The 27,118-nt window shown below is 48.2% G+C and overlaps 1 protein-coding gene across 4 annotated transcripts in view; it reads right to left on the bottom strand.

Annotated features, from left to right (window-relative positions):
• The window catches only part of mio (GATOR complex protein mio), a 242,517-nt gene that overhangs the window by 23,608 nt on the left and 191,791 nt on the right, over positions 1-27,118 (bottom strand). For all 4 annotated transcript variants that reach the window (XM_077657210.1, XM_077657207.1, XM_077657206.1 and 1 more), the window contains 5 exons: positions 21,560-21,750; positions 5,171-5,236; positions 3,165-3,237; positions 2,911-3,091; positions 2,288-2,480 (listed from right to left, as the gene is read on the bottom strand). In XM_077657210.1, coding sequence (XP_077513336.1) covers positions 2,288-2,480; positions 2,911-3,091; positions 3,165-3,237; positions 5,171-5,236; positions 21,560-21,750 — 704 coding nt within the window. The remainder of the gene's footprint in view (positions 1-2,287; positions 2,481-2,910; positions 3,092-3,164; positions 3,238-5,170; positions 5,237-21,559; positions 21,751-27,118) is intronic.

The raw sequence follows: 27,118 nt of genomic DNA, 5'->3' as shown, positions 1-27,118 counted from the left end.
AAAATCACAATTCTACACATGCCAATTGCTTCTCAGATGCATCCTTCCTTTTTGTGATGGGGCAAGAGAAAGTGTGCTGACGCAGTTATTGCCTTCCCTGCTGATGTGGTAGGCCTTACATATCTCCGGATGTAACCTCGTGCCGCCCCTGCCAAGCACACAGGTGGCATCAAATGCTGGTACGCACCCACAACGCTTACAAAGTTTGACCAAAAAGACCGCCCCCTGCCAATGAATCAACCGCTGCATGACGCTCTCATGGCCGGCGTTTAGAAAGTATCCCGACTGCCCGACGTAGCGCTTACCACAGGAAAGTGGTATGCTGTACACGATACCAGTTCTACAAGGTGAAAACTTGCATTCGAAGGTTTATTGTGCAGACTGGCTTTTCCTTGTTCACGGCTCTGCACATGCGCAGCAGCTTTTCAGAGGCAGAGAACAAAACGTCTACACTGCACTTCCCTCCAACTCTTAACAGCCGAGGCGAACTTACCCTATGTCCGAGTCCTGTGTGCTAGACTGTTTAAGTACCGTACTAAACGACTGCAAGTTGACTCGAATGTAAGTCGACCCTCCCTACATAACATTTCTGAAAAAAAAAAAAAAACAAAAAAAAAACAAAAAAAAAAACCAGAAAAGCTTGGAGGTCGTTTATACTTCACCTTTAATAATTGAATGTGATAGCACTATCCTGCGGCCTTCGCTTATCGCCAGCTGCTATCGGCGGGCGCGCCCATGGGCACATTCCAAAACGAAAATGTATTAGTCACTGGACTACTCGCCCACACTTGCGCCATCGTCCTCACTAGTGCTACCGTTGTGATCACTGCTACGGTCTTACAGCTCGTCGTTCTAACGTAGCCGTGCAGCGAAATCCCGCACTTCGCAAACAACCACATCACGACATTGCGTGGAACAGCTGAAAATTTTGCGTCGCTGCAGCTGCCACCCCTGTATCACCCGTTGTGAACATCGAACTTGTGGCCCGGCGTGCAGTTGTTCGTTTTTTCGGCGTAAAGAATGACAACCATCTTAAATGTAGCCGTGAGCGAGCGCCGGTTGCTTACCGGACCTGGAGCACAAATGATGAATGACGAAGCACTACATTAAAAACTTGTGAAACGCAGTCGGCAGTAGTAAAATGCATCAGAGCCAAGGAAAAACTACGAGTGAGCAGTGTCGGCTCTTCCGTCGGCTACCGGCACTGACCGGCGCCGCTGCGGATCCGAGTGGTGGTGCTGCAGCGATTGGAACAACGGCCCTTCCATCAACTATCGACACTCCCTTGAGCGCCAAGTGCATGGTTGGAAGTAAACAAAAAAAACTTGGACGACGCCTATTCAGAGTAAAACGCGAATGTGTTATTGGGCCGCCGCCGCTTATCAGCAGCCACAATCTGCGGCCATGTGTGGCGAGTGGGCTGGTGCCGGTTTGCTGCTTATCGACAGCCACCATCGGTCGCCATGCGTGGGGTGGGGATGCTGGAACTTCTGCGCATTAACATAGCAGCTGCTCAAGGCCAGCACCAAGAGCGATGCGACGGAGCCGCACAGCAAAAATGCAACCATGCTGTAGCATGCCTGATATATCTCGTTTGTCTCGCCTTTATTTATGGTGCGATGCTTTGGTTTCGATTTTAAGTCGAGCCCCTCGCCCCAACTTCGGATTTTCAAAATTTGAAAAATAGGTCGACTTAAAATCGTGCAAATACGATAATCATGAATCACCACCTAGCCTAGCTTTCCGCCTTGACTGCAATGCAACGCAGGGTAAAGGTGCGGAATTCAAAGAGGGCTCCATTTCCCTCAACCAGCCTTTAGGAGCAGCGTGAGCAGGCTTAGCTGCCTGGAGTCGCCGGCGGTGGCATGGCCTGTGCGCCATCGTGCTTTGATCTGACGGCTGCGCTTGAGAAGAAAAAAGAAGGGTAGCATAGTACTGAACCTCAACATGCTTTGATATCAAGCAGCCCTTAGTCTGGTCATTAAAAAAAAAACAACCAATCGGTTAATTATCACTATGTAACAAGAATTTTGGTGACAGCTGCTTGCATGGCCACTTGAACCACGTGATGTAGTGCAGTGCGCAATCCCTATATCGCCCCGCTGCTCACAGAGGGTGCCATGGATTTGTGGCGTGGCAACCAGCGTAACAACTAGCTCGTGCTGCTGCGCCCCCCTTTCTCTTCAAACTCCCTAGTGTTACACCAATGCCACAGGACCAGGAAACATGCCCTTAACAGCTGTCAATGTTGTAACACGCGACTCGGCAAGCAAGAGCGCAGCTGCACCTTGGTCTTGTTCTGTGAGGTGGCTGTGGCAAGGTGGGCAGCTGCCTTGAGGGCCCCAGGGGCCTGGCGGCCCTGCTGCAGGAGCTGCAGGTAGGGCGAGGCGGCCAGGCTGCAGAAGTTGCAGCTCACCAGCACCTGCTGGGCGGGCATGCTGGCCGCATGCTGCCGCACCCACTGGCAGTCAAACTGGCACCTGCCAGAGGGGTGGGAGTGGGATGCATAAGAGTATCTGCTCACCCTGCCGCTCTTAAGCACGGCACACGCACAAGAAACAGGTGCCACCTCGATGCCACATTGGACCATTCCACTGGCAGATGGCACTGGGGCTGGCTAGTGACAAATTCCGACTGCAGTGCAAGAAGGCACACACATGCACACACTTGTGTCGTCTTGCAGTCAACCATTTTACCGCAGGAAATGCATTACATATATGTAGCAAGTATAAAAAAAAAAAATCAACCACTACACAGGCGATTAAGTCGTATCTTTGCGTGCCACTTCCTATTCTCCCAATGCAAATGGCACGTGGGCAATACACACACACATCCACTAGGCATGTGACAGTGTCCCACTGATGCGACAGTAAAGCAAAAGTAAGAGGAGGGGGCAGATGGTCTTCCCACCTCTGGTACCACAGCTGCCACTGGTCCAGCAGCTGGCGGTAGTGGTCCACCCAGAGCTGGGCACGGGGGCTTGAGCTCAGAGGGCTCGGGTGGCTCTGCAGGGCTGCCACACTCACCGTCTGCACGTCCCCCGTGCGATCCAAGTAGCGCTGCAGCAGCTGTGACCCTTCCTCACTCATGCCTGCATCACCACCACCACAGCATTCCTTGTAGTAGGCGAATATCCGCTTATGAGAAGAGTTGCAATGCGTCACCTGTGAGAAGGACACCGTCCAGGTTTCCTTGCTCAACCAGGATCTCCTTTAGGCCTTCGATATATTCCAACAGCTGCATGCAAAATGCAATGGAATGAGATATGCTGCAGTACTACGTCTGCGTGCTATGAAGAGGAAAAGGATAGGTGCAACATTAGGAGACAGGAAGCGATGCAGGTTGATGACATCCTAGTCAAAATCAAGTGGAAGAAATGGGTTTCGGGAGGGCATGCAATTGGAAGGCAAGATAACCACTGGTCCGTAAGGGTAACAGAGTGAATTCCAAGAGAAGGCAAGCGTAGCAGAGGGCGGCAGAGAGTTAGGCAGGTGATTGAGATTAAGAAGTTTGCAGGCATAGGGTGATCACAGCTGGTACAGGACAGGGTTAATTGGAGAGAGCCATGGGAGAGGCCTCTGTCCTCCACTGGGCGTAGTCAGGCTGCTGATGATGATGTCCTTTCTTAGATTCACAATCTCTTCACCAATCTCTGCTGCTATTATATTTTTTGATCGACCAATTAGTTATGCTATTACTTACATGAAGCAGCAATTCCACCATAGCAATGATCGACGAGCTCTTCGATTTTTCTGATAAAAATATGCAGTGGCTGTGCGCCACAATAAAAGAACTCTGACACCGAAAGGGTTAAAAGCTGATGTGTTACAGCTACAGAACCTTTCTATTTTCATCTGATAAGCACTCCTTATGAGGCCTGGCGTACAAAGTCACATATTTTTGCAGCATTGGCTAAATGAGGAGGTTTCCTGGGGCTCGCAGCACCGCTATAAGTGTCGGAAACTCAAAATCCTGTGATGTCAAACATGTGAGAGCAGTGATGGCACAGTGCCAATGACAAGGGTCACTGCCTGACCAAACAAGCATGCAGTGATTGGTATTGAGCTACTGTCACAGAGGCAGCGGATCTGTGTCTGTGCTATCAAACCCCAAAGAGGGTATAGCTATGGCAAAAACAACTTGCTGCAGCTGCACCTTCACGAAAAACTGCAGGGAAGCCGCCTTGTGGGAGCGCACTTTCATGGCGGAAGCTTCCTTGCCGCTGCAGAGAAGGCAGGGTACCATCGCGCCTGCGCTGGCGCAGAGATCCGACATGGCCAGATCTTGTTTCCTCCCACAGACTAAAAGGCGCATATACACAAAGTGCACCTGCTTGTTGACTTGGGTCTTAAAGAAATTAGTCGACTATTATGCTTCTCAGTAATGTGATTTTTAAGTGCAGCTGCTGTGATACTTGAGCAGTAGGTGACTGCATACGGAGCATGCAGTGCCAAACGGAGGTGGCTCCGGGTTTTGACTTGGGCAGCATACACAGCATTTCGCTGCCAATGAGCCTCACCTCAGGCAAACAGCCAGCATCCTACTGTGGCGACATCTCTGGAGAGAACATGCATACTTTTTCAGTGACGTCTTCAGTGAGCAGACGACATCTCTACTATTCATGCTGTTTCCTCCTTCTCCACCTTCCTCCTTGTGCTCTCTTCACTATCGCCATCTTTCCTCCTCCACTACGCTCTGCGCTCGTTTATTCTGAGGCCGAGGTACACCGGTCAACACAGGAACGGGTGCCTAATAAGTGCGTCCATGCTTGCTGGTAATGCACCACGACTGCACATGTCGACTCTGATTTTCACTAAGTGGCAATGGAAAGATGCCTTGTTAATACTCCTAATAACTGCACTGAACTAACAGTTGCAGTAAATTTGGTTTGCAATGCAGCAGATGGCATCTACCTGGCAGAGCTGCAACTGTGCTTTGTACAAAAATTATTTTTCAGCACAGTGTGGTTGTGGCAGTGAAACTGCCAGTCAGCTAGGTGCTTTGGCACAAAAGAGAGTGAAAATAATGCACCACATATAGATTGAGCAGTCAACAAATGCTTCAATGCTGGCTAGTTGCACCATGAGTGAAATTACTACCTATGCAGATACATACAGATATAACAGCCAAATTTATGTGCTACATGGTAATGATCACATGCCTAGCTCACCTTTGCATCTGAGAGGTGCAGACAGGCAAAGGCCACTCTGTCTTCAATGGCCATGTTACAGTCGCGCTGCAATCAACAAGGCGCCAACTAAAACATTTCACACTAACTCAATGAGAATTAAAAGTCAACTCACATGCCCATCACATGCTAAACAATGCAACATTAGCAACTGTAACCAAACAGCAAAAAAGACACGACACAGGGAGAGTGCCTCTCCAATGCATCTACAACCTTTGTTAGTAAAGCTCCGAGACTGATTTATTTTCTTCTCTTAAAGTGATTTCTTGAAGCAAATGTTGTTGCGTGTATGGCATCATCTTTTAGTGTTAACATGGGCTAATTCTGTTAATTGCTGTGGCAGCTGTTAGATGGCATTACATGTTGGAAAATGATGTTGCCTCCAGCTGTCAGCGCATTCTACCATGAGTGACTGTGGAGAGATGGAAGCCCATCTTGAATAGCGTATTAGCATAAAATTCCGAGTGACTCGTTCATGATTAAACTGCGCGAAAGAAACAGGGACAAAGAGAAGAAAACACATACACACACAGAGAGCAGACTTTCAACTTTTATTCGAAAAACGCTTCGAGCATTCCTTTTACACGCACCAACCCACCACGTGACACATCCAGGATCCAACACAGCAGATAAGTTTAAAAGTTTAGTAGAGCCAATCTGGAGAACCAGCCTAAAAAACCCCGGGTGTGTGCAAGCCTAAACACCCTTGATACCTAGATAAAAGGAGAGAGGAAGATAAAAACCTGACGGTGAAACCAAAAATTCAAAGAGAACGAAATTGAAGACGGCCTAACCATGTATTACGAGCGAAAACTTACTAAGCAAAGGGATGAGACATGAAACCGACAGTAACAACAGTAAAAGATGAAGGTGCAAGCACTAAATGGTAAGCAGAAAAGCATAAAAACGAAACCATATGAATGATACAAAACAAGATTAACAACAAGGCTAAAACCATGAAACCGAGAGTGAATTATGGAAACAACAATAAACAAAGGTAAAGGCGACGCGAAAATGACAAAGGCTAAAACAAGGCTAAAATCTATGAAGGATGGAAACAAGTAACAAGAGTAAAGGTCCTGGGTCAAAAAGGACAGTAAAACTGTCCTTTCTGGCAGATTGCAGTTTCTTGTCTTTGTCCCTGTTTCTTTCGCGCAGTTTAATCATGAACGAGAAGCCACAACTAGCCCGCCAGAAAACCATTCTGAGTGACGCTTGGCAAGACCGGCACACAGACGTACGAGCTTCTTCATGATGCATACAGCAACGAGACGTTATCGCAGGGAGAACGTTGGTGGAAGACGACACAAGGCAGGGCGCCCTTCAACCTCATGGAATGAAGACAATGTGGCTTGGATCAGGCAAATCGCACAGCAAGACCACACTGTTACATTTTGCATGCTATCAGCTGCCCTCGACACAAGTAAGACAACGTGTCAACAAAAGTTTGAGTGGGGACTTAGGGAACGAAAGCTGAATGACATACTAGTGCTGTGCTCCCCTACAAAGGACCAGAAGGACACATGGGTGGCAGTATGCACTGATTTGCCCTCCAAGGCAGACAAGAATGCTGCATTTGTCTATAACACCACTGACGAAGACAAAGCATGGTGCTTCAAATACGACCCTCAGGTGAAGAGGTAGAGCGCTAAATAGCAGTCCGTAATCTCTCCAGCAACAAGAAAGGTGTGACAAGAGAAGTAAAAAACAAACAACACAATGTTGATTGTTTTTTTTTTTCTATGCTAGAAGTGTCATACACCACAAGCTCGTCCCACAAAGGCAGACAGTGAACCAAGAATTTTATAACACTTGACCTATGGGCATCTGGATATTGGAGCCTTCTTCATGATAATGAAAGGCCCACACTGCTCTCAGAGTTGTACAATTTCTTGCCAAGCACAGTATAACTGTACTTCCGCATCTGTCATACTCCCCTGACCTCTCCCCATGCGATTTTTTCCTGTTTCCGTGCATGAAGAGAACCCTAAAGAGATGCTGGATGGCAAACGTGGAGGCCACTTAGGATGCCACAGCAAAGGAACTGACAGCACTAACAAAAATAAGCTTTTTCTGACTGCTTTCAAGAGCTCAAGAAGCATTGGAAGCTGTGTATAGAGTCCAAGGGAGACTACTTTGAAGGGGTGGTGCACAAATGACTTCAATATTGAATGCCTATTTTTTTATGGAGTCAGTCTCGTAACTTTACGGACCAAGGTTGTATGCCATTCATAGTCCTTGGTCACGACATATCACCAACTTGGCTGTCTTCACAGTATGTCGAACATTGGCCAGCTATCACAAGCCTTTAAAACGCAGCAGATGCTGCTTGCAAAGCCAAGTGTAAAAGCGCTGCCTCCAAAAAGTAGGAGAAGTGCACATGATGCTGAACTGTCACATCTTTATGGAGGTGTGGTTAGCAGGTCTAGTTGGTACACATTGAGAACAGAAAAAATAGAAGTTGAAAGGTGATCAATTGGATTGATGCCAAGTAATGTGATAATATTTTTCTTTGACTTGCTGATCAATTCAAATTTTGCTTCCATTGTCTTTCACTCACCCATCTATTCTAATTCTGATTCCATCTTATTCCATTTCTATCCGTAACCGCTTGTTTTATTTATTTTTGCAGAGTCATTCTTAGTCAGGCCCCTCCCCTACAAGTGGAGAGAAGGGAGGACCCTCCTTCCCTACCAAAGCTGGCAGGCAGAGGCTTCACACAGATGCTGATACTGCACAGTTTTCACCTTTATGGCCCTCCTACTGCTATTGCATTAAAAGTGACAGCAGCTACTTTCTTGTTCATCAAGCCTCTGCAGAGAGGGATGTTTGTGAGATGGAAGCTGAGTTTGTTAAATGCCTCATAAATAGGGGTGTGTGAATATTCAGAACTTCGTATAGTGTTCATGTGGTGTTTGCTATTCAGTTCGATTTGCACTGTGCTTTCACAATTAGAAATTCCTGTGTGTTCAGATATTAGAAATTTCTTGTTCATCTAAGCTTGCACGCACGAAATATCGCAACAGTCCCAAATGCAGTACCTCGCTCTTGCCTCAAGAGTTAACTTGCTCTCTCCTTGTAGAACTGACTCCAGCACGCAGCAAAAGCCTGTGCATGGTAATGCTAGGCCTTACATAAAATCAACGCACTGATGGCCGTCGAGAGCCACCGTTGCGTGCACGCAGATCGGAAAACAAAGTGCAGCACCATGTGGCCTGTCAGTGCATCTATCCACGATACAGTCCAGAGCTGGTTGTGAGCCTGACTGCCAGCAATCGTCTCATTTCACACTATGATCAGAGATGTGCGTGCACAGAAGCGGCCCAGCCTGTGAAGGAAGGGGTGAAGTTGCGGTTCGCATATGTTGCTGCAGTTGTTTTGCCGAGACTATTTTGATTTTTTCGAATTTTCATCAGAATCTAGAATGTGTACCTTAGGCCACAAAAAATAGAAAAAAAAAACGTATGACAAAAACGCCAGGCCGAAGACAGCTTGCGCAACTGCAGCAGCACTGCGTACAGTGTAGCATGTGTGCTGGTTTGCGGTTTGCGACAATGTTAGCGTGGCTGGGGCCCACAACGAGGCTTACAGTCTGGTGAAACTGATATGTGAGGGCTAAGCAAGCTACATGTCGCCATAAACACTACCTTTAGGGCAGCATTCCACAAGCAGTGCCTTGTCTTCAGGCGTCGCAAGGGAACGTGGAAGAGATCATCCCACTTGCATTGCAGCTAAGGTTGCTGCTCCTGTGTCTGTTTCGTGAGCAAAGTTGTTGCGTTTTGCCAGCAGTGCCTTGCCACACTGTTAAATGACCACTGATATCACTCCTCCAGTAAGGACGTATCTGGCCTTCTTACAATGTTTCACGACAGCACTCACTAGATTTCTTTCTCAAGTAGGTGAACATTATGTCAAACTGTGATATCAGACTTCTGTCACCAACAGCAATTGCTATTAAAAAAAATTGTAAACAAAGTTCTGTATACTCGCATAATGAACCCCCCCCACTTTTGTTGGCCAGAATTTGCTTTTTTTTTAGCCTTAAGTTTCTTATAGAGGGTTCCAGTTCCCAGTTTTCGCTCCGTCTGCAGCGCAGACCTTGGCAGCGCGCCAAGATGCTGCCCGCCATTAACAGCGCTGCTTTTGTTTATCTTCTGAGGAGAGCTCCTGCCAGAGTGGGGGCGGGGGGGGCACTCGGCAAGTGGGAGGGGGCGGCGTGCTCGGCGCTCTTAACAGAGCACCAAAACGTTGTATGCTCCAAGGTAAGGCTAAAGACATTTGCATTACACACTCGCAACCTTCCTGTGTGTTTTTTTTAACCTCACGCAAAAAATGCGCACCCGACCTTCAGGGCTGTTGTTCAGCCAGTTCGTGTTATTTCAAGGCGACTGGCCGGCGCCGTCGGCTACTACAAAATTGTTGGATCGCGTCACAGTGAACAATGCTAAACACCAGCGGCACAAATGCGTCTGACCGCATGCTTTTGTTGATTACGGAAAGAGGGGCGGAGGTATATGAAATTTCGACCTTTCTAAAAAAAAAAAAATGTGTTGAACCTCTTTTCCCGCGTAATGAACCCTCCCACAAAACTGATGTCAACTTTTCTGGAAAAAAAGTGGGTTCATTATGCGAGTATATATGGTGTTAGTCTATAAAAAAAATTAGGAGTACACTTTGGAAGTTCTAAATTGTGTTCAGTGAAAGCCTGTGGCCACTCCACTGCCTATTTCCATGACTTTGTTTCGGCATGGCACCCACAGTCGCATGGCCAGGCCTCTCTCGCCTTAGTCCCAGAAGCCTCAAGCCGCCGTTGATGCATTGATCTTCCGCTGTTTGGTGCTGGGGGAATCTGCCTTCCTGCACTTGTCCGAACTGCTTGGTGTGGAATCACTGGGCCACTTGGGAACCATCCGATTCACTCACTCAACTGCGACGACACGTCTGGCGAAGGAGCGCCATCACAGCTACTATGTGCAGCTGCGCATGCGTTTCAGTGCCGCCACCTCTGGCCGAGGGGCGAGCAGGGTGTGCACTAGTGGAGGGGAGGGTGTTCCAGGATGTGATGATGGACAGGATCTCGACCGGGAGTATGAACCATTAAAGGCTTTCGCCTAAATAAATTTTATTGCTAATAGTGCGATTACATACGATTCCCACTTCCCTATTTAATGCCTGGTAGACCTTACAGGTGTAAAAAATTATGCTGATTATTGGTGAAAGCGACATTTGTTTGCAACATCTGTTTCATAGCTCTTTTGTGGAAAAGCATTTCTCTTTATTTTGAACTACCTGTACTGATAATCAGAATTATTTGATTTGATCTGAGACCAATTCTTATTATTCATATCCGTTTCACATCACATCCAAATCCTTGATATTTACATACCTCTAATAAATTAGTTTTTTTTTTCTGGCCATGTTTCGCAGAACATTTCATCTGTAATTTAAACTTGTCAGTATTAAAAAAAATATTCGATTTGATTCGCACCCAAATTTTTACTACTCACACAGCTCTAGGATTTACTATTCTTCCTAGGCCTTAAGTCGAAACTAATGAGTTGTGAACCTGCTCTGCACTGTGTAGGGGTAATGTTAAATGAATGCGCATGCACTGCGGAGTTGAAAACGAGAATAAATAAGTTCTGCAATTATCTGAAAACTGTGAAGCATTCAACTGCAGCTTTACAGCAGGCTCACCACCGAATGACCTTCAAGTGATCACTTCACTTAATTTCACTGCGTGCCATGAAGTCTAGGCAGGTGCCTGTGTGTATGTCAAAAACAACGTATTGCCCTCCTATCACGCTATTCGTCATATGCTTAGCTGTTTATGCTCTAGACTACCTTGACCTGCTTACAGTTGGTATAATATTCAGTTTTTTTTATTCTTATGTGAAAAATACCAGTTTTTTTTGTTGTTCTTGAGATTCTAGCAAAAGAAGTACCACCTAGACCAGCATGAAAAAGTACAGAGCACCATGCAAATGTCCAACTCTATAAGCTCTCAACCTTCGGGCAATTGTTCTTGATAGAAGCCTGTAAGGATGATAGGAAGAAAGAATGCTCTCTGCACTGATTTATACGAGGCGTATGTGGCTCCGAGCATTCCATGGGCAAAAATCGAAAATCCAGAATTCAAACAGGTTCTTCAGAAGCAAATCAATAATGCGGCATCATCAGAATCTATACTGTAGAAAAATCGACTAAATGCGATGTGGATGCACTAGCACAATCTGTATGGACCCTTTGCATAGCATATTTACTTATGACGGTTTTACAGACAACGCAAGCGGAACCTAGTGTGCTGCAGTTTCCGCCTTTGCACTTGGCTACAGCTGCTACGAAACCGGTTGGCCTCCTTTCCATTAGGCTGCAGCCAGGCGTGCACGGGCCTCGTCCTTTCTATGTGGCTGCAACTCCCGTGAAACTGGCTTTCCTCCTCAATTACAACTCCACCAGGCTTCACCAGGATGCTCTTTTTCGCCAAAGAACCACCCAGTGCTAGTGCATGAAAAGGAATTTCGCTCTCCATTTTGCCACCTGCCAGCCGTGGCAGGTCGAGGCTTCATCCGCAGACAGGATGGTTTTTTCGCTAGCGAGAAATCTAGTGCATTCAAAATTATTTCCGGCCTCTGAACTTAGCAACACTTCAAAAGATAAGCACTGAGCTCCTGCACGTGTGTCTCCATAGATGGAAATATGCATTTCTAGCAGAAAAGCTCTTTCTTGTACACTCAAAGCCTTTGGAGAGGACCAATAGGGAAACCATAGATGACTTTGTTAACTGGTCAATGAGAGTACTCTACCCATCTGGTGTGGGAGACAACAAGGTTTTGCTTCTCTACACAGATGCAGCCATCTGCTACATGCACAGGTCTGCACTTATACTGAAGGATTTCTACCAGCAGATGGCCCATGTCACCTGCCTGGTGCATGGGCCTCACTGTATTTGTGAAAAACTCAGAAAACTTTTCAAGGACATTAACAAACTTAGTGCTTCAGTCAAGGCTGTGTTTCTGGAAGCGCCTTCTCGTGTGTGCTCTCTTAAACAGCAGCTGCCAGAAGTTCCTCTCCCTACGGAGCCTATCATCACACATTGGGGAAAGTGGCTGGAAGCTGTTGAATACTACAACTGCCACTATTCTGACCTATAGATACCGTCAAACAGTTTCCCAGGTAACGAGAGTTCTTCAATCAAGAGGGTTCAAGCTGTCCTTCCTCAGGACAACCGTGTGGAAACCGCGCTGCACTAAAACAAACAAGACACACTATAAGGACGACTATAAGGCTTTGTCTGACGTCCTTATAGTGTGTCTTGTTTGTTTTAGTAAAGCGCGATTTCCACACGATGAACCACCAACTAGCCCCTGTTATTGCTCTCAGGACAACCTCCAAGGATGCCTTGAGAAACTTGTGCACCAACTTCACATTTCTCGCGAGTACTACTATAAAGGTACAAGAATGTGCAGGTGAGACCCTCACTACTAACATCTGACTAATCCAGAATGCACAGCAGAAAATCTCTGCTCTTCTTTACAGACAAGTTGCTGAAAAGATCCGTGCCAAGTTGCAATCTGTCTAGAACAAAATCCAGGGGTTTCAACGAAATTTCAGGAGTGCTTGCCAGCAAACAATCTAGAGTACCGAAGAGTGTAAAGCCATCGAACGTTTCGTAGTATAAGCACGTTCCTGTAACATTGCCGATATTGCTGCAAATCTTTGCAGTGTTGGTTCTTCATTCTTCAAATCTGCCGCCACGCCACTTTATTGCTTTGTTTGCGACACAAGACGCGACTAGATTTATATCGATTGATTGCAGCCAGGCAGAGCTGATTCTATGTTGTTCCGGAATGTTCTAGTAACTTTGCATGGTTTATCTCGTAATTCGCTATCAGCTTTAAATTGAGCACAGCCGACAGCGGTGGGCATTCCGTTCGACGACCGCCGAGCACGCTTGTTGCTATGCCGCCGCCGAGTGATTCAGTCCATTGAGGGCGCAAGTCAGCCCCAAATGAAGTTTTGTTTAGACGCCATCTTCGCTGTCATTCTGCTCCTCGGATAGCCGTCACCACTTCGTGACATCTGGTGGAGGTGCTGGGTAAAAGAGCTGGAGCTGATGGGTGCCAGGAAGGCGTCCTCATCGCTGTCCAGCGGCGGCACATCTACAGGGGCTCGTGAAAGGCAATCGGCATCAGAGTGTTTGCGTGCGGACTTGCAGACTCCATCGAGCGAGGCGGCCAGAGGGGTCCTTCAAATTGGCAAGCCAGCACAGCACGTGGTGATCGCCGTGTAAGCGGAATTTTGACGTAGCCCAGATGATGGCAAGGCACTCCTTCTCAGTTGTCGAATAGTTAGCCCCGGCCTTAGAAAGGGAACGGCTAGCGTATGCAATGACTTTCTCCAGCCCGTCGCTTCATTGAACGAGGACGGCGCCTAGGCCCACGCTGCTTGCGTCGGTATGAGCTTCAGTATCAGCGTTTTCATCAAAATGCGCGAGGATCGGTGGGGACTGTAAAGAACGCTGAAGTTCTTTGAAGGCTTCTGCTTGCGGCGCTTCCCCTTTAAATGGCATGTCTGCCTTCGTCAGTTGTGTCAGGGGCTTGGCGATGCGTGAAAAGTTTTTCACGAATCGTCGGTAATATGCGCACAGTCCGAGGAACCTGCGCACTGCTTTCTTATCGGCCGGTGGTGGAAACTGTTCAATAACAGCTGTTTTCTGCGGATCTGGGCGTACTCCCTCCTTGCTAACGATGTGGCCTAGAAACAGCAGTTCTTCATATGCAATGTGGCACTTCTCTGCTTTCAAGGTTAGGCCAGACGACTTGATTGCGTCTAGAACTGTTCGAAGTCTTTTGAGGTGCTCTTCAAAGTTCGAGGCGAAGACAACGACGTCATCTAAATATACCAGACAAATTTGCCACTTCAGGCCTGCCAGCACTGTATCCATTACTCACTGAAACGTCGCTGGTGCAGAACAGAGACCAAATGGCATCACCTTGAACTCAAATAGCCCATCCGGAGTGATGGATGCCGTCTTCTCGCGATCTCTTTCATCAACCTCAATTTGACAGTAGCCGCTCTTCAGGTCCATCGATGCGAAATACTTGGCATAGCAGAGCCGGTCCAGTGTGTCGTCGATGCGGGGGAGGGGGTAGACGTCCTTCTTTGTTATGTTGTTCAAGCGGCGGTAATCAATGCAGAATCGAAGTGCGCCGTCTTTCTTTCTCACTAGAACGACCGGAGCCACCCATGAACTGTTTGAAGACTGGATGACGTAGTCGTGGAGCATTTCTTCCACTTGGTCTCGGATGGCTTGTCGTTCTCACAACAACACACGGTAGGGGTTTTGACGGAGAGGTCAGGCGTGCTGGTCGGTTATAATGCAATGCTTGGCAATTGGCATTTGTTGGACCTTCGGCGATGACGAAAAACACTCGCTGTAGCATCGAAGCAGATTGCGGATCTGGTCTTGTCTCAGCAGATCGGCATCCACTTGCTTGGCCCTTTCCCAAAGTCAACGTCTGGAAATAAGTGGATCTATCATCATAGCGACCGACTACCTGACCCACCACGCCGAGGCAAAAGCCCTGCAGAACGGAACAGCAGCAGAAATCGCCAAATATTTCATGGAGTGCATTCTTCTGCGATGTGGCGCCCCCGATGTGCTCATCGCGGACAGAGGAACAGTGTTCATGGCGGAACTAAGCAAGCCATCCTGCATTACAGCCAAACCAGCCACCGGAGAACAACTGCATACCATCCGCAGACCAACGGCCTGACTGAGCGCCTGAACAAAACCATCGCCGATATGCTCACCATGTATGTCGATGCCGAACACAAGACCTGGGACGTCATCCTGCCTTACGTTGTCCTTGCCTACAACACCATAGTGCAGGAGACCACCCAGATGACGCCTTTCAGGCTCGTGCACGGCAGGGAGGCAACGACCACGCTAGCCGTCATGCTGCCCAACGTAACCGAAGAGAACGTCGACGTGGCCGCCTACCTTCAATGCGCAGAAAGCTCGAAGGCTTGCCCGATTATGGATCAAAGACTAGCAGCGGACCGATGCCAGACGCTACAACCTATGAAGACACAACGTGGAATACAAGCCAGAAGACCAAGTCTGGGTTTGGACGCCCATTCGCCGCCGTGGTTTGAGTGAAAAGCTTTTGCGCCGCTATTTTGGCCCTTACAAGGTTCTTCGTCGGCTAGGTGAACTGGATTACGAAGTCATCCCTGACGCAATGACTGCATCCCAGCGACGCCACGTACGGCCAGAAGTTGTCCATGTCGTCTGTCTGAAGCCCTATTATGCACGCTAAAGGACGCTGCATTTCCACACTCTGTGTTTATTTTCGCACGATCCATTTTATTTGTTGCTAGTCGCATTATTTGTTTTAAGGCATCAGGTCGATGCTTCTCTGAGAGGGGAGTAATGCCGCGAATCATTGCAGTGTTTGTTCATTCTTCAAATCTGCCGCCACGCCACTTTATCACTTTGTTAGCGACACAAGACGCGACTAGATTTATCTCGATTGATCGCAGCCAGGCAGAGCTGATGTTCAAGTAACTTTGCACGCTTTATCTCAAAAGTTAGCTATCAGCTTTAAATTGAGCACGGCCGAGAGCGGGGGGGGGGCATACTGTTCGACGACTGCCGAGCACGCTTGTTGCTATGTCGCCGCCGAGTGATTCAGACCATTGTGGGTGCAAGTCAGCCCCAAATAAACTTTTGTTTAGATGCCATCTTCGCTGTCATTCTGCAGTCACCACTTCGTGACAATATCAACTGCTCCTTTTCACCTTCCACGCTTGTTCTGAGCGAGAAGACACACAGCCTCGAGCTCACCAATCTGAGGATGGCGTTTGTGTGCTACTGCTTTCATAGTTTTCACAGTGATTTCTAGGTGGACAGTATTTATCATGAACCCTCCGCAGGCGTACGTGGGGCCTTTTTAATTTTTACCAGTATATTCAACGTCAAGCAGCTTAGCTTTGTGTCTCTACATTCTCTTGCATCTGGTATTTCTGGCGTCCAGACCCTTTCAAAAGGCAAGCATCATTAGAAGGTGGTGTTACTTCTCACAACTATAAAGTACTGTCTACATAAGTAGCAGCATATTTATTGATGCTGAAGCACCGTGTATGTGCATAATAGATACTGCATTTACTTGAATGTAATGTGAGTTTTTTTTACCAAAAATAGAAGTAAAAAGCTGCCTCCCTGTTACATTCGAATACTAGGCCTAAAAATGCCAAGAAAGGCACTCATTATTAAATTCACTTGATGCATCGCATTTACTTGCATGTTGATCAACCTGCTATTTCAAAATCAAAACCGATGAGAGTGTGCCAGCAACAAGAGAGCACCATCCCTTGACAAACTGCAAATTGATGCAAATCAGCTCGGAGGAATGGAGCATGCATTTGAGAGTCGAATGATTGATGCTGAAGGAGCAGACGGCAAGTGAACGTGCCACGAGACTGACGCCTTGATACAACAGTGTGTTCCTCTGCCTACATTCAAAATACGATGCTCTTGCATTCAGTATACCGTTGGCTTCATTTGCAATGCTATTCTACTCGCTGAAAAAGTCAGCAACTCAGCAGCTGCAAGAAGCCTGGACATCAATGATTCGATGGTAAGGGGATGGAGGAAGCATCGCCAGTTGTATGAGAAAGGTATTCGGGGGGCCCAAGAACAGCCACTTCCCGGAGTTGGAGCGTTGTGTTGTGGACTTCATCGGTGAACAACATTCCCGACTTCTTGGTATGAGCACTGAAATGCTTCAGTGCAAAGCATGTGAACTTGCATGAGACATGGGTTTGGCGCCAAACTAATACAGGGCATCCCTTGGTTGGATCATAAGAAGGGCTGGTTTTTCCCTTCGAGGCACTACATCGATTTGTCACAAGATACCCAAGGAGCTGAAACTTCGTGAGCTTTAGCGGCATGTCATTGATCTCCGCTGCTCTCAATATAACACTTGGACACATTGGCAATGCTCTGTATACCTTGACATGTTAATAAAGTGCAATGCTGAGCTAGCTGGTAAATGATCAATTAAAAACCACAGCAGAGAGAAATGAAGACCAAGAAGAAACACACACGACGAGGATGACGCTGCTGATGGTTAGGACACTTCACAAGTTCGGTGAACATGAAGTTTGCATTAGCAGCACTGGGATTGAACAAAAATCCATAACAGTTATGCTGGCATGTTTGGCTGCTGGCCACAAGCTCCCTTCATTCGTAATTTTTCACCGGAAGACTTTCCCGAAAGAAACATTCCTAAACGATGCTGTCATGCGCTGTCAAGGAATGGGCTGAATGGACTCGGAACTCATCACAGATTGGATTTGCAGCAACTGGGATCGAAGGCCAGGTGCACTTCTGCATCCGGAATCTATACTGCCGCAGGGTTTTTTCCGAGGTCACCTTACACCTGGCGTGAAAAAAAAAAAGCTGCAGCATGACCGAACAGATCTGGTTGCTTTACTGGGTGGCATAACATCCACTCTTCAGCCCCTGGACATTTGGCTTAACAAACCATTCAAGGATCACTTACGGCAGTTGTGTTGGGACTGGACTGAATGTGGATCTACCTCAACACCTGCAGGAAGACTGAAATGCCCGAGCGCATCTACTGTTGCCCAGGAGGTTTCAGCTGCATGGTACAGGCTGCCTCATGAAACGGTCTACCAGGCATTTAAGAAATGCTCAATTTCAAATGCATTCAATGGAAGTGAGGACAACCTGCTATTGGAGACAACTAGTGACAAAGAGCAGACTCACTGTGATGATGACAGCGACGGCGCCAATGGTGGTGGGCATGAAGACGAGGCAAAGGAATGCCGCCTATTTTGCAGATGCTTAACAAAACTGCACTGGACTTTTAGTGGGTTCTATAGTTTTGGTATCTCATGTTACTTTCGAGCTCTATAATTTTGGTTTCTCATGTTACACTCGCGTCATTTTGTTTTTTTTCCTACACACCTGCAAAGTCTACCCTTGCGTTACAATCGTGGTCGTATTACATTTGGGCAATTGGGTAAGCTTAATTCCTGTATGAATAAAAACTTAGAGCTCATATGCCTGATACTTTAACATAATCATAATTGTAATAATTTCTCAATAAATTACCTCCTATCAAAGCGTTCATTGTTTGCTTGTAAGTTTGTAGCATAACAGGCCTTCTTTCTGGTGCTCAACATAGAACAGTTTTGTCTTTTAATAAGTACTTCCAACAGTTTTCAACAACTGTATTTGCATTTTATTGCTTGTTGCCAGGCTTATCAAAAGTGTTTACATTCGACGACTGAAAATTCGGACCCCTGACTTTTCGGACATGCTTGATTATTCGGACATTTTCGTGGCACCGCGACATAGCCCATAGAGCCAACGTATAAAAGCGCCTGAATTTTTGGACGCATCGCAACTGACTGCTCAATTTTTCGGACCTTGTTCGCACTCGCCGCCAATAGCCAAGCCATCATATAATATGTACAGTGGAACCTTCTTCCTTCAAACTAGAAGGAAGATCGAAAGCTTGATCAAACAAAACGAATTCAAGCTAATAAGGAGCCTCTTAAATGGCGGCGGGGTTGATAGACTCCGCGAGTCAGCACATTGTGCCCGCGTGGTTTCGAATTCGTACCGTTCTTGGATGTTGTGAGGTTTAATTGAGGAGGTAAACAGTTTCGCCCCATTTAACCGCAGCTAACACTGTTCAAAGCCTGCGGACCACCACCCCGTGATCATTTACGGTACTGAGCGCACGCCAACCGTGGCGGGCCTTGCTCTGAAGGAAGAAAGGAATGACACTCTGGCTGACACAAATAAGGCATTTATTGCTACAACAACAATAACGCCAGCTAGCAATAAAATACGCTGAGGAATCGAGGTCGTCCGACTCACCAGCAAGGCTACGAAGCCGGATGGAACAAGATGCGGGAGAATAGTCTTCCCCACGAGGCCTCGACCCGCTGGCCGAGAGTGGAGCGGCGCGAGCGATGTTCCCCAGCTGAAGAGGATGCGCGCATCAATCACGCCGACTGTGGCACTGTGATGCCCGCGCCCTCTCTTGTTAGTCAAGGTAACTAACCAGAGAGAGTCACGTGGCGCACCCCTAATCGAGGCGATGCCGTGGGAGGGTGCACAGCAGGAAAGCTAACCAAAAGGGGAAGTCGTGACGGAAAGACCCCACAATGTCGTCCGCTGCATAAACTTGAACAGTAGTCAAAGTTCGCGGAACTCATCTATGCCGAGTCTTTCGTCCTGAATATGGCAAGAGGTATAGCAGCGATGCACGTGGGAGGCATATGGCTTCACAAAGATGGCGAGTGCAGAAGAAAATGGTGCATTTCGAAGTGAGGTGAGCAAAGCCGCTGCAAACCGCACCGCAACCCTGACTATTATATCGTAAAACCATCAACTGGCATTTTGATAACAGACACGACGCCTCTTATTATACGCAAACCACCGTTGAGTGCATACCCCCGGTTACGATACCGATTTTGGCGTTAGTCGCTAGGGCTAATTATGAAGGCGAATGCCGACGCAGCGCTTACTTCGGCCATTTGTGTGATCTTATCGTTTCGCCATCTTCTTATTCTTCTTTGCACTGGGGCGTAGCACAGTTCCCGCAGCAGAGGGTTCGCTTTCATGTCTAGACTTTGTCCCAACCCGTGCATTTGCCGGCGACATGCCGAAGGCAGTACAGCCATCGTACGCTGAGCTCGTGAAAGCGGTCACCGCCCATCGTCTGTTCACACCACCTGCGGCGAGATTTCGTCATGAAGAGTTTCACATTGTGCACAAATCTACTGACCCTTTCCTCCAACGTATTGTATTGGCAACAAGTTAAAATGATTTTTTCGATCAAATTTGATTTTTCGAACCACCCAAATTTCAGACATTTTTGTGCTCCCTAGAGAATCTGAAAAATCGGTCGTTGACTGTACATAAGGGCTGATGACACTATTTCTTTCAAAGGTTTCTCCCAGCAAAAAGCAAACAGCCTTTTTGCCCCATTAAAGCATGTGAACATTCATCATAAATGTTGTGGAACAGCTTTAAAATAGCTGCCTCTAAGGTTCGCGCCTTTTTTATGATCCCGAATCAGCCCTGCTTTTTTTTTTATTCTGCGACAGGTATTGTGTGCACATGTTCAGATCTTAAATCATATAAACTTCTGCTAAACTTTACAGTGTTTATTTTTCCGTGTTTGGTGCCTAATATGTGCTTTCAACCGCCAATTTTTGGCACCTAAAATGTGCTTTTTTACGGCCGAACAATCTGACTTCTAGTGATTAGCAATGAAACGCAACCACTAAATCATGCAAAGCATGAACTGTGCCCACCGACCACCTGCCAGTTGTCTGATGCAGGTAGGGGCACCTTGAATGATGAGTGCACGTTAGGGGCCAAGCCTACGTGTGACAGTGGACAGGCAGCCGCACCTGCTCCACACAGGACGAACGAGAAGACAAAGATTACAATGAAAAAGAAAAGGCACACCTATCTGGCAGCTCAACGGTGAGAAAACTGTCATCGCTGGCCCATTCCACAGGGATTATGGTTCTTTAAACCTGAAGACAAATGTCAAAACTGGGATAAGGATAAGACAAGAACCTTCAATGATAAAAAAAGTCAAATTACGAAACAATTTGCCCTCCATTCATGGCTGTGGCATTACTGCACACGGCTGCCATATTCTGCTGTTGCTTCATTTTTTATTTGGGATGAAGTGAGTTGGATCAGAACATCTCCACAAACCCCCCAACACAAGTTTGAGTGCCAAATGGGAGCGTGCATAGTGAAAATGCTGTTTTTGTGCCTCACAGTAGCACTCACTAGGCTGACTGGGGTCAAAAGTCAGGCAGAGAAAATTCAACAGTGTGCTGGCATAAAAGCTATTTCCCACTGACAACTGACACTGACACTGACAACTATTTCCCACTGACACTGAATGAAATGTGGATGTACTTCGACAAAAAAAAACTCACAGGATGGTTATCATTGTGAATTCAGCAACAGCTGTTTGCCGCTGTGAATATAATATTGTTTATTCATTGTTGTGTGCCTCCTTCTCTGATAGAGTACACTGATGTCACTATGCTGTCACTATCATTGCATTTGGACCACTCAGCATGGTGTATTGCCATGGTGCACAGCAGTGATGCCATGCATCATGGCACTGCATGCCGACCGACCAATCTGCGTGGCATGTTACGCCAATGCTGCAGAACTGGGAATTGTGCCCTTAATGGCTGTTGCTGTAAAATGTGGGATGTGAAATAACAAAACAAAGGCACCATACAGTACCGGCAACCAGAGCAAGAGTAGGAGGAGGAGGAGGGACACACCAGCAGCTCGTGGTAGCTGTCGTCGGCAGCCGTCAGGAAGGCGAAGATGGCCTGCAGGTATGGGTCCCCCAGAGAGAGGCGCAGTGAGTGCCACACCTCCCGCCAGGCCTCCCGGGTGTCCTTGGTGTAGCCAGAAAGGGCCAGCGCAACCATGCCGAGACCACTGCTGCCACCGCTACCCACGGTGCCACCTGGGCGCAACCACATGCAACAGCAGAAGCAGGCGCTGACACGCTGCTTATTCACTCAACTCAGTCAGCCACACTGCAAGCAAACGCTCTTGCCCTAGCAGGACAGAGCATTGCAGAAAAAAAAACGACGAAAAAAGAGAAAAATAAACTGGAAATGCAACAAAAGGGACAAGAATCAACCCTTTGACACTATTTTTTGTTTCCATCGAAATTAAATATTTTCCCACCTAAATAGTATACTCAGGCCTTAAGAAAGACAATTTGTCAGGTTTCCAGCCCAAAATACCAGTGGCTGACTTTTTGCAGGAATGTGCAAAATTTCGTACAAAGTGCCATAATTGATGAACACAGCAACATTGAAATGCCACAACTTATCAAGTAAACACCCGAAGTATTACGGATATAATTTCTATTTGAATGTGTACAGTTGTGTACACTGCATGTCAAAGGATTAACATAACCTAGTTGGGACTGCAAGTTGGCGACTCACTGAAAAATGTATAGTTAATATCAAAGGGAGAAATGCCGATCACTCAAGAAAAACAAATGCTTGATGCTACAGCTCTCATGCGAGGACCTTGTTCACAATCTGCACAATGCATAGCGTAACAGTGTGAGCAAATGAGGACACAGACAAAAAGAAACGGATAGGACTCATTCCTTGTCCTGTCTGTTTTCCTTCTTGCCTGTGTCCTCGTTTGCTCATGTGGTTGTACTATGCACACAACAAGAACTGCGAGTATGAATACAATCAAAAGCACCTTTAGCTAACAAAAAAGACCCTTTACTCCTTTAAAGAAGCTGTCAAACTCAATGTTTGATAGCTACTTGTTCCATTTTTTCGGTGCCTTCACGGTTTAATAGCACTTATGGTTTCAGCGGTATCTACACCTCATGTGCAGGAGGTCTGTGGTTTGAATCCAAGTTTCACCGCAACATAAAAGAAATAGCATTGATGGAATAGAACCAGGCCGAGGCACTGCCTGATGCTGGTGAAGACTACCGAGGTCTAAGGAGGCTACGCTAGTCAATGCGCTTCCGCCGATAAAGGCTCACTGAAGGAGCAACAAAATGTATAGATGATCAATACGAGTGATACAGCAAAGTATGTGTATGCATTGGTGTTCTCCCCAGATGGAGCAACCACTGTGTCCAGTACGTCCATCATCGTGTGACACGCCGTAACCCTGCTCCCTACCTGATCAAGCAACCACAGCGTGACAAGCCATACCCGTTTTCCCGCAAGTGGGTCTTCACCTTCCTGCACATAGTATGTCTCCTCGTCTGTTGTTGTCTGCTATAATGGACCCGAAGCAGCAGTGGCAAATTGGAACCACATGCGTGAAGGCACAGACCTAGCTTGTGCAAGCTTTATGGGTGCACGCAGCAACATGAGCAGACAACTCTCGCGGCTACCGAAAGTGTGTTCGCGACATCATGGCTGCATCTGGTGGCCTGTTGCTCATCATGACATCACCATAGTTGTGACATATACTGCTTATAAAAATTGCTCCAAGAACTGTCTCTATGCCCTGATCAATCGGCTTGTGAAATAAAAAGGAGTTTTTAGAAAGCAATAATAAATTGCCGGCTCTGTTCCAAGGATTCAAACATACTGCGAATGCTCAAAACCATTTGTTCTGCACACTGAACACATTTACCAGCAATCTTGGAACCAATTTCTTAGTCCCTTTGGAACACTGAAGCACCTTTTGTGAAAATCGGGCTGGCAGTGGTGTCCTACAGTTTTCATGCTGCATACTCGAATATCGAACCCGAATTAGGCAAAGCCAAACACGAAGCTTTTTTTTTTTTAGCAGAAATATGCGGGAGGCGAGGCGGAGCACACAGTGGGGCGTGCCGCAGCCTGTGATTGGCTAAGGGGTCATGAGTCATGACGCCACATTGAGGACAGGAGAAGCTGCCGATGTGGATCCGGCACTGTGTTGTGTGCAGATCGCTGCCTTCCATGGTGCTGTAAAAGCGATTATGGTGACTATTATTTTGCTGAACTCCAATGAAAAGGATACTCCAGTTCGTACATTCCACGTATCACCTGAATCCAAAAAAGACGAAACCAGAGCAATTCTGCGCCTAGCCCAAGCGTATGCCAGTGTGAGACGCGTATGCATTCCATGCGTAAAAGGCACCAGCACAACCTTGGCTGGTATCCTCGGGAAGGAAGTGTTGCAAACAATACTCAAGCCGATTACCACCACCGGACGCCTCCTGCCTCGCCCGAAAGGCTGTCATCCAGAAGAAAATGGCCAAGGCATGGCGCACAAAATACTCTGCTCTGAATGCCCGGTGTTATACTCTGGGGCAGCAAAGGAAAGGGTGAAGCAGCACAAAGCTGACATCAGGGCGAGTGAACACAGCGGCCGAGCACTGCGATGCATGTGACCACAGGAGGGTCTGAAGGTACTTTGCTGGAGACCAAGCCAAATCCGCGCACAAGGCTTCTGCTTCAGTTTGTTCAGTGACCTGGCGGTCAGCTATACGTGCGTTTAAAAGTCAAGTTGCAACTCGCCTGACAAACTCGCCTTGACAAAGAAACCAAGTAAGGTTTCGAAACATCATGTTTTCTTACAAGAACTTTGTTGGCATTCATTTCTTCCTTAAAATCTTCATCCCAAATCAGACAGACCTTTGCCGAGCGTTTTCATTTTAATCGCATAGTTACGATTATAGTGACGAGGCAGCAACGGGTGGGAAAACAAGATGCCGCATACAGATAGCTTCGATGCTTACTTGCTTGAACACATCGAACTGAACCTTGCTCAGCGCATCCCAGGAGATCTGGCCTCGCCTCTGCTGAGGAGAGCAACACATGCCTGAGCCCCTATAAAGCTTTTGCAGGGGCTCCATGAGCATGCTTCTTCTTTTAGCTGAGGTTCTTGTTGGCAATGGTGACACGAGTCTCAAATGCGAGAAAACCGAAGAAACCGTGTTTGTAGTCTGTGCTGCGAGCTTTTGATCTTGTGAAAAACAGCGCAAGACGACACAGCCGCGGCCACAGTTGCTCGTACACCTGAACGCAGAGCAGTACCTCGTGTTGAACCTGGTGCTCAAACTCAGCTGACACGTTTGTATGTCCGCAACGTACACAACACGCGGAACAATGCTCGCTCGGGTGCCTCGAAGTATCCCCGCCACCTCAACGTGACGTCACATTCACCGACATGGATGAGGCTTCCCTCTCTGCTGTTCTCCTCTCCTGAGCTCGTGCAGGACGTGGGAGATTTGAGCACTGCACTTTCAATTGGTGATTGCACCAGTGCTTTAGCCAAAATCGAAAAAATAACTTGTGGGGACCTGCCCTGCAGCCCCCTGAGTTTGCTTTCCGGCGAGGCACTGTGCAGCGGCTGTCTCACCTCGAGGCTGAACGCATTCCCTTGTCAGTTACTTAGCTAGCAAGAGAGGGCGCCAGCATCGCTGCGGGGGAGACTGCCAAAGCCCGCGCGCGGGAGAGGGGGCTCCAGCTGGGATCGTCGGCGCGGGCGGACGTGTCGCTCGCAGCTCCGCTTTTCGCCGGCGGGGCGAGGAAGCGATGGGGAGACAGGCTCCCGTACTCGTCCCGTCCGGCCTGCGGAGTATATATCCCTTGCCCTAGCGCGGGCGAACATTCGCTCGGAACCTTGCTGGTGAGTCGGACGACCTCGATACATTAGCGTACCTTGTTGCTAGCTGGCGTTATTGTTTCTGTAGCAATAAATGCCTGTTTGTGTCAGCCAATGTGTCGTTCCTTTGTTCCCTCAGAGCAAGGCCCGCCGTGGTCGGCGAGCGCTCGGTAGCGTACGTGATCACGGGGTGGGGTCCGGGCGGCTTTGAACCGTGTCAGCCGCGATTGAGTGGAGAGAACGTACTTATCTCCCCCATCAAACCCCACATCTGGCGCCCAACGTGGGGACTGCTCTTGGAACATTGGACGACTGTCGGTTTGGTTCGAGGAACGCTCTTTGTCCGCACTTGACAAGTGCTAGGCCCAGAGTGAATTTTGATCACTAGGACCTGCGGCATGATTCCTTGAGTGCGAGGTGTATTGCGCAGCAGCATGTTTGAACTTTTCGACATGCTCAGCACATTTTTTCCGTGGAGATTCTTCGCGAGAATCACTTGGTCCGCATCGAGGGAGCGCGAGGCCTAGCGCCCGCGAAGTCGCCGAGCCCGAAACGAGTGAGTACGGAAGCCGTGTGGGTGGTCCGAGTTTCTGTATATATTTTCTCTACTGTCTCTTTTTCGACTCTAGGAGTCGCGGCTCCGGGAACCGGGTGGCCTGGGGCCACGGGTGCCACTACGAGCTCGCTGGTATTGCAGCTCGGCACCGGGCGCTCCGACACCGTCTGATACGGTGGGCGCCGGCTGCTCAGAAGCTGCTTTGTGCAGTGAGAGGGGTAGGACCACCCCACAAAGCTGATGTCTCCTCGCGGCCGCGCGCACATAACCCGTTTTGGGTCCTTGTGGCGGTCACGGTCGTTGTCAGTGGTAGTCAGGCCTGAGACTTTTCGGAGCTGCCTGCACCACGCCAGAAGAGACACGACCACCGGACCGTGTTGTTGAGAGGGGGCGCACTTTGCTGCCCGCCCGTTTTTTTTGTAACCTCGCACGAACTGAGCAGTCTCGTTCAACTCAAGAAAGGGCTTTGTTCACTCGAACTTTGCGTTTGCACAGCCGCCGACACGTTTTGCTAGCGAGTTAGGCATTGTGGCACGAGGCCCTTGCGGATGCCGTTTCCCCTCCCGTGACCTACACTAAAGGCACGCCGAGAGCGTTCCGGCAATTTTGCAGATCCGGTGGAGCCACCCAGGCTTGCTGTCCGGTGCACATCGTCTCGCTGCCACCTGCTGCGACGGAGCGGCCTGTATCCTGTTCACCGCATCCATCCGGGGCAGCTGTGGCGAGACCAGTCAGCAGTCGCCTCCGGCTGCTGCTGCCCTGGCGACTACTGCAGGATCCTGGCCTGCAGTTTTCCCACCGGCCTTCGATTCGCGGGCCTGCGGACACGGTAGTCCGCGGGCCATGCGAGTCGTCCCAGCGGAGACCTTCACGCCGCCTTCGGAATACCGCGGAAGTCTGCGTGGACGCTGTCGGCGTGACCTCTGCTGCAAGATGTGCCTCAAGGACATGAAGACCAGGAGACTCCGCCATAGCATGTACCTTCAGGCGCGTGGGTCTATTTAAAGTTGGGGGGATGTGGGGACCTGCCCTGCAGCCCCCTGAGTTTGCTTTCCCGCGAGGCACCGTGCAGCGGCTGTCTCACCTCGAGGCTGAACGCATTCCCTTGTCAGTTACATTAGCTAGCAAGAGAGGGCACCAGCATCGCAGCGGGGAGACTGCCAAAGCCCGCACGCGGGAGAGGGGGCTTTGG

This window comes from Amblyomma americanum, chromosome 3, assembly GCF_052857255.1.
Source record: "Amblyomma americanum isolate KBUSLIRL-KWMA chromosome 3, ASM5285725v1, whole genome shotgun sequence".
Taxonomy (NCBI): Eukaryota; Metazoa; Arthropoda; class Arachnida; order Ixodida; family Ixodidae; genus Amblyomma; species Amblyomma americanum.
This window is presented reverse-complemented; position numbering and strand designations above follow the sequence as displayed.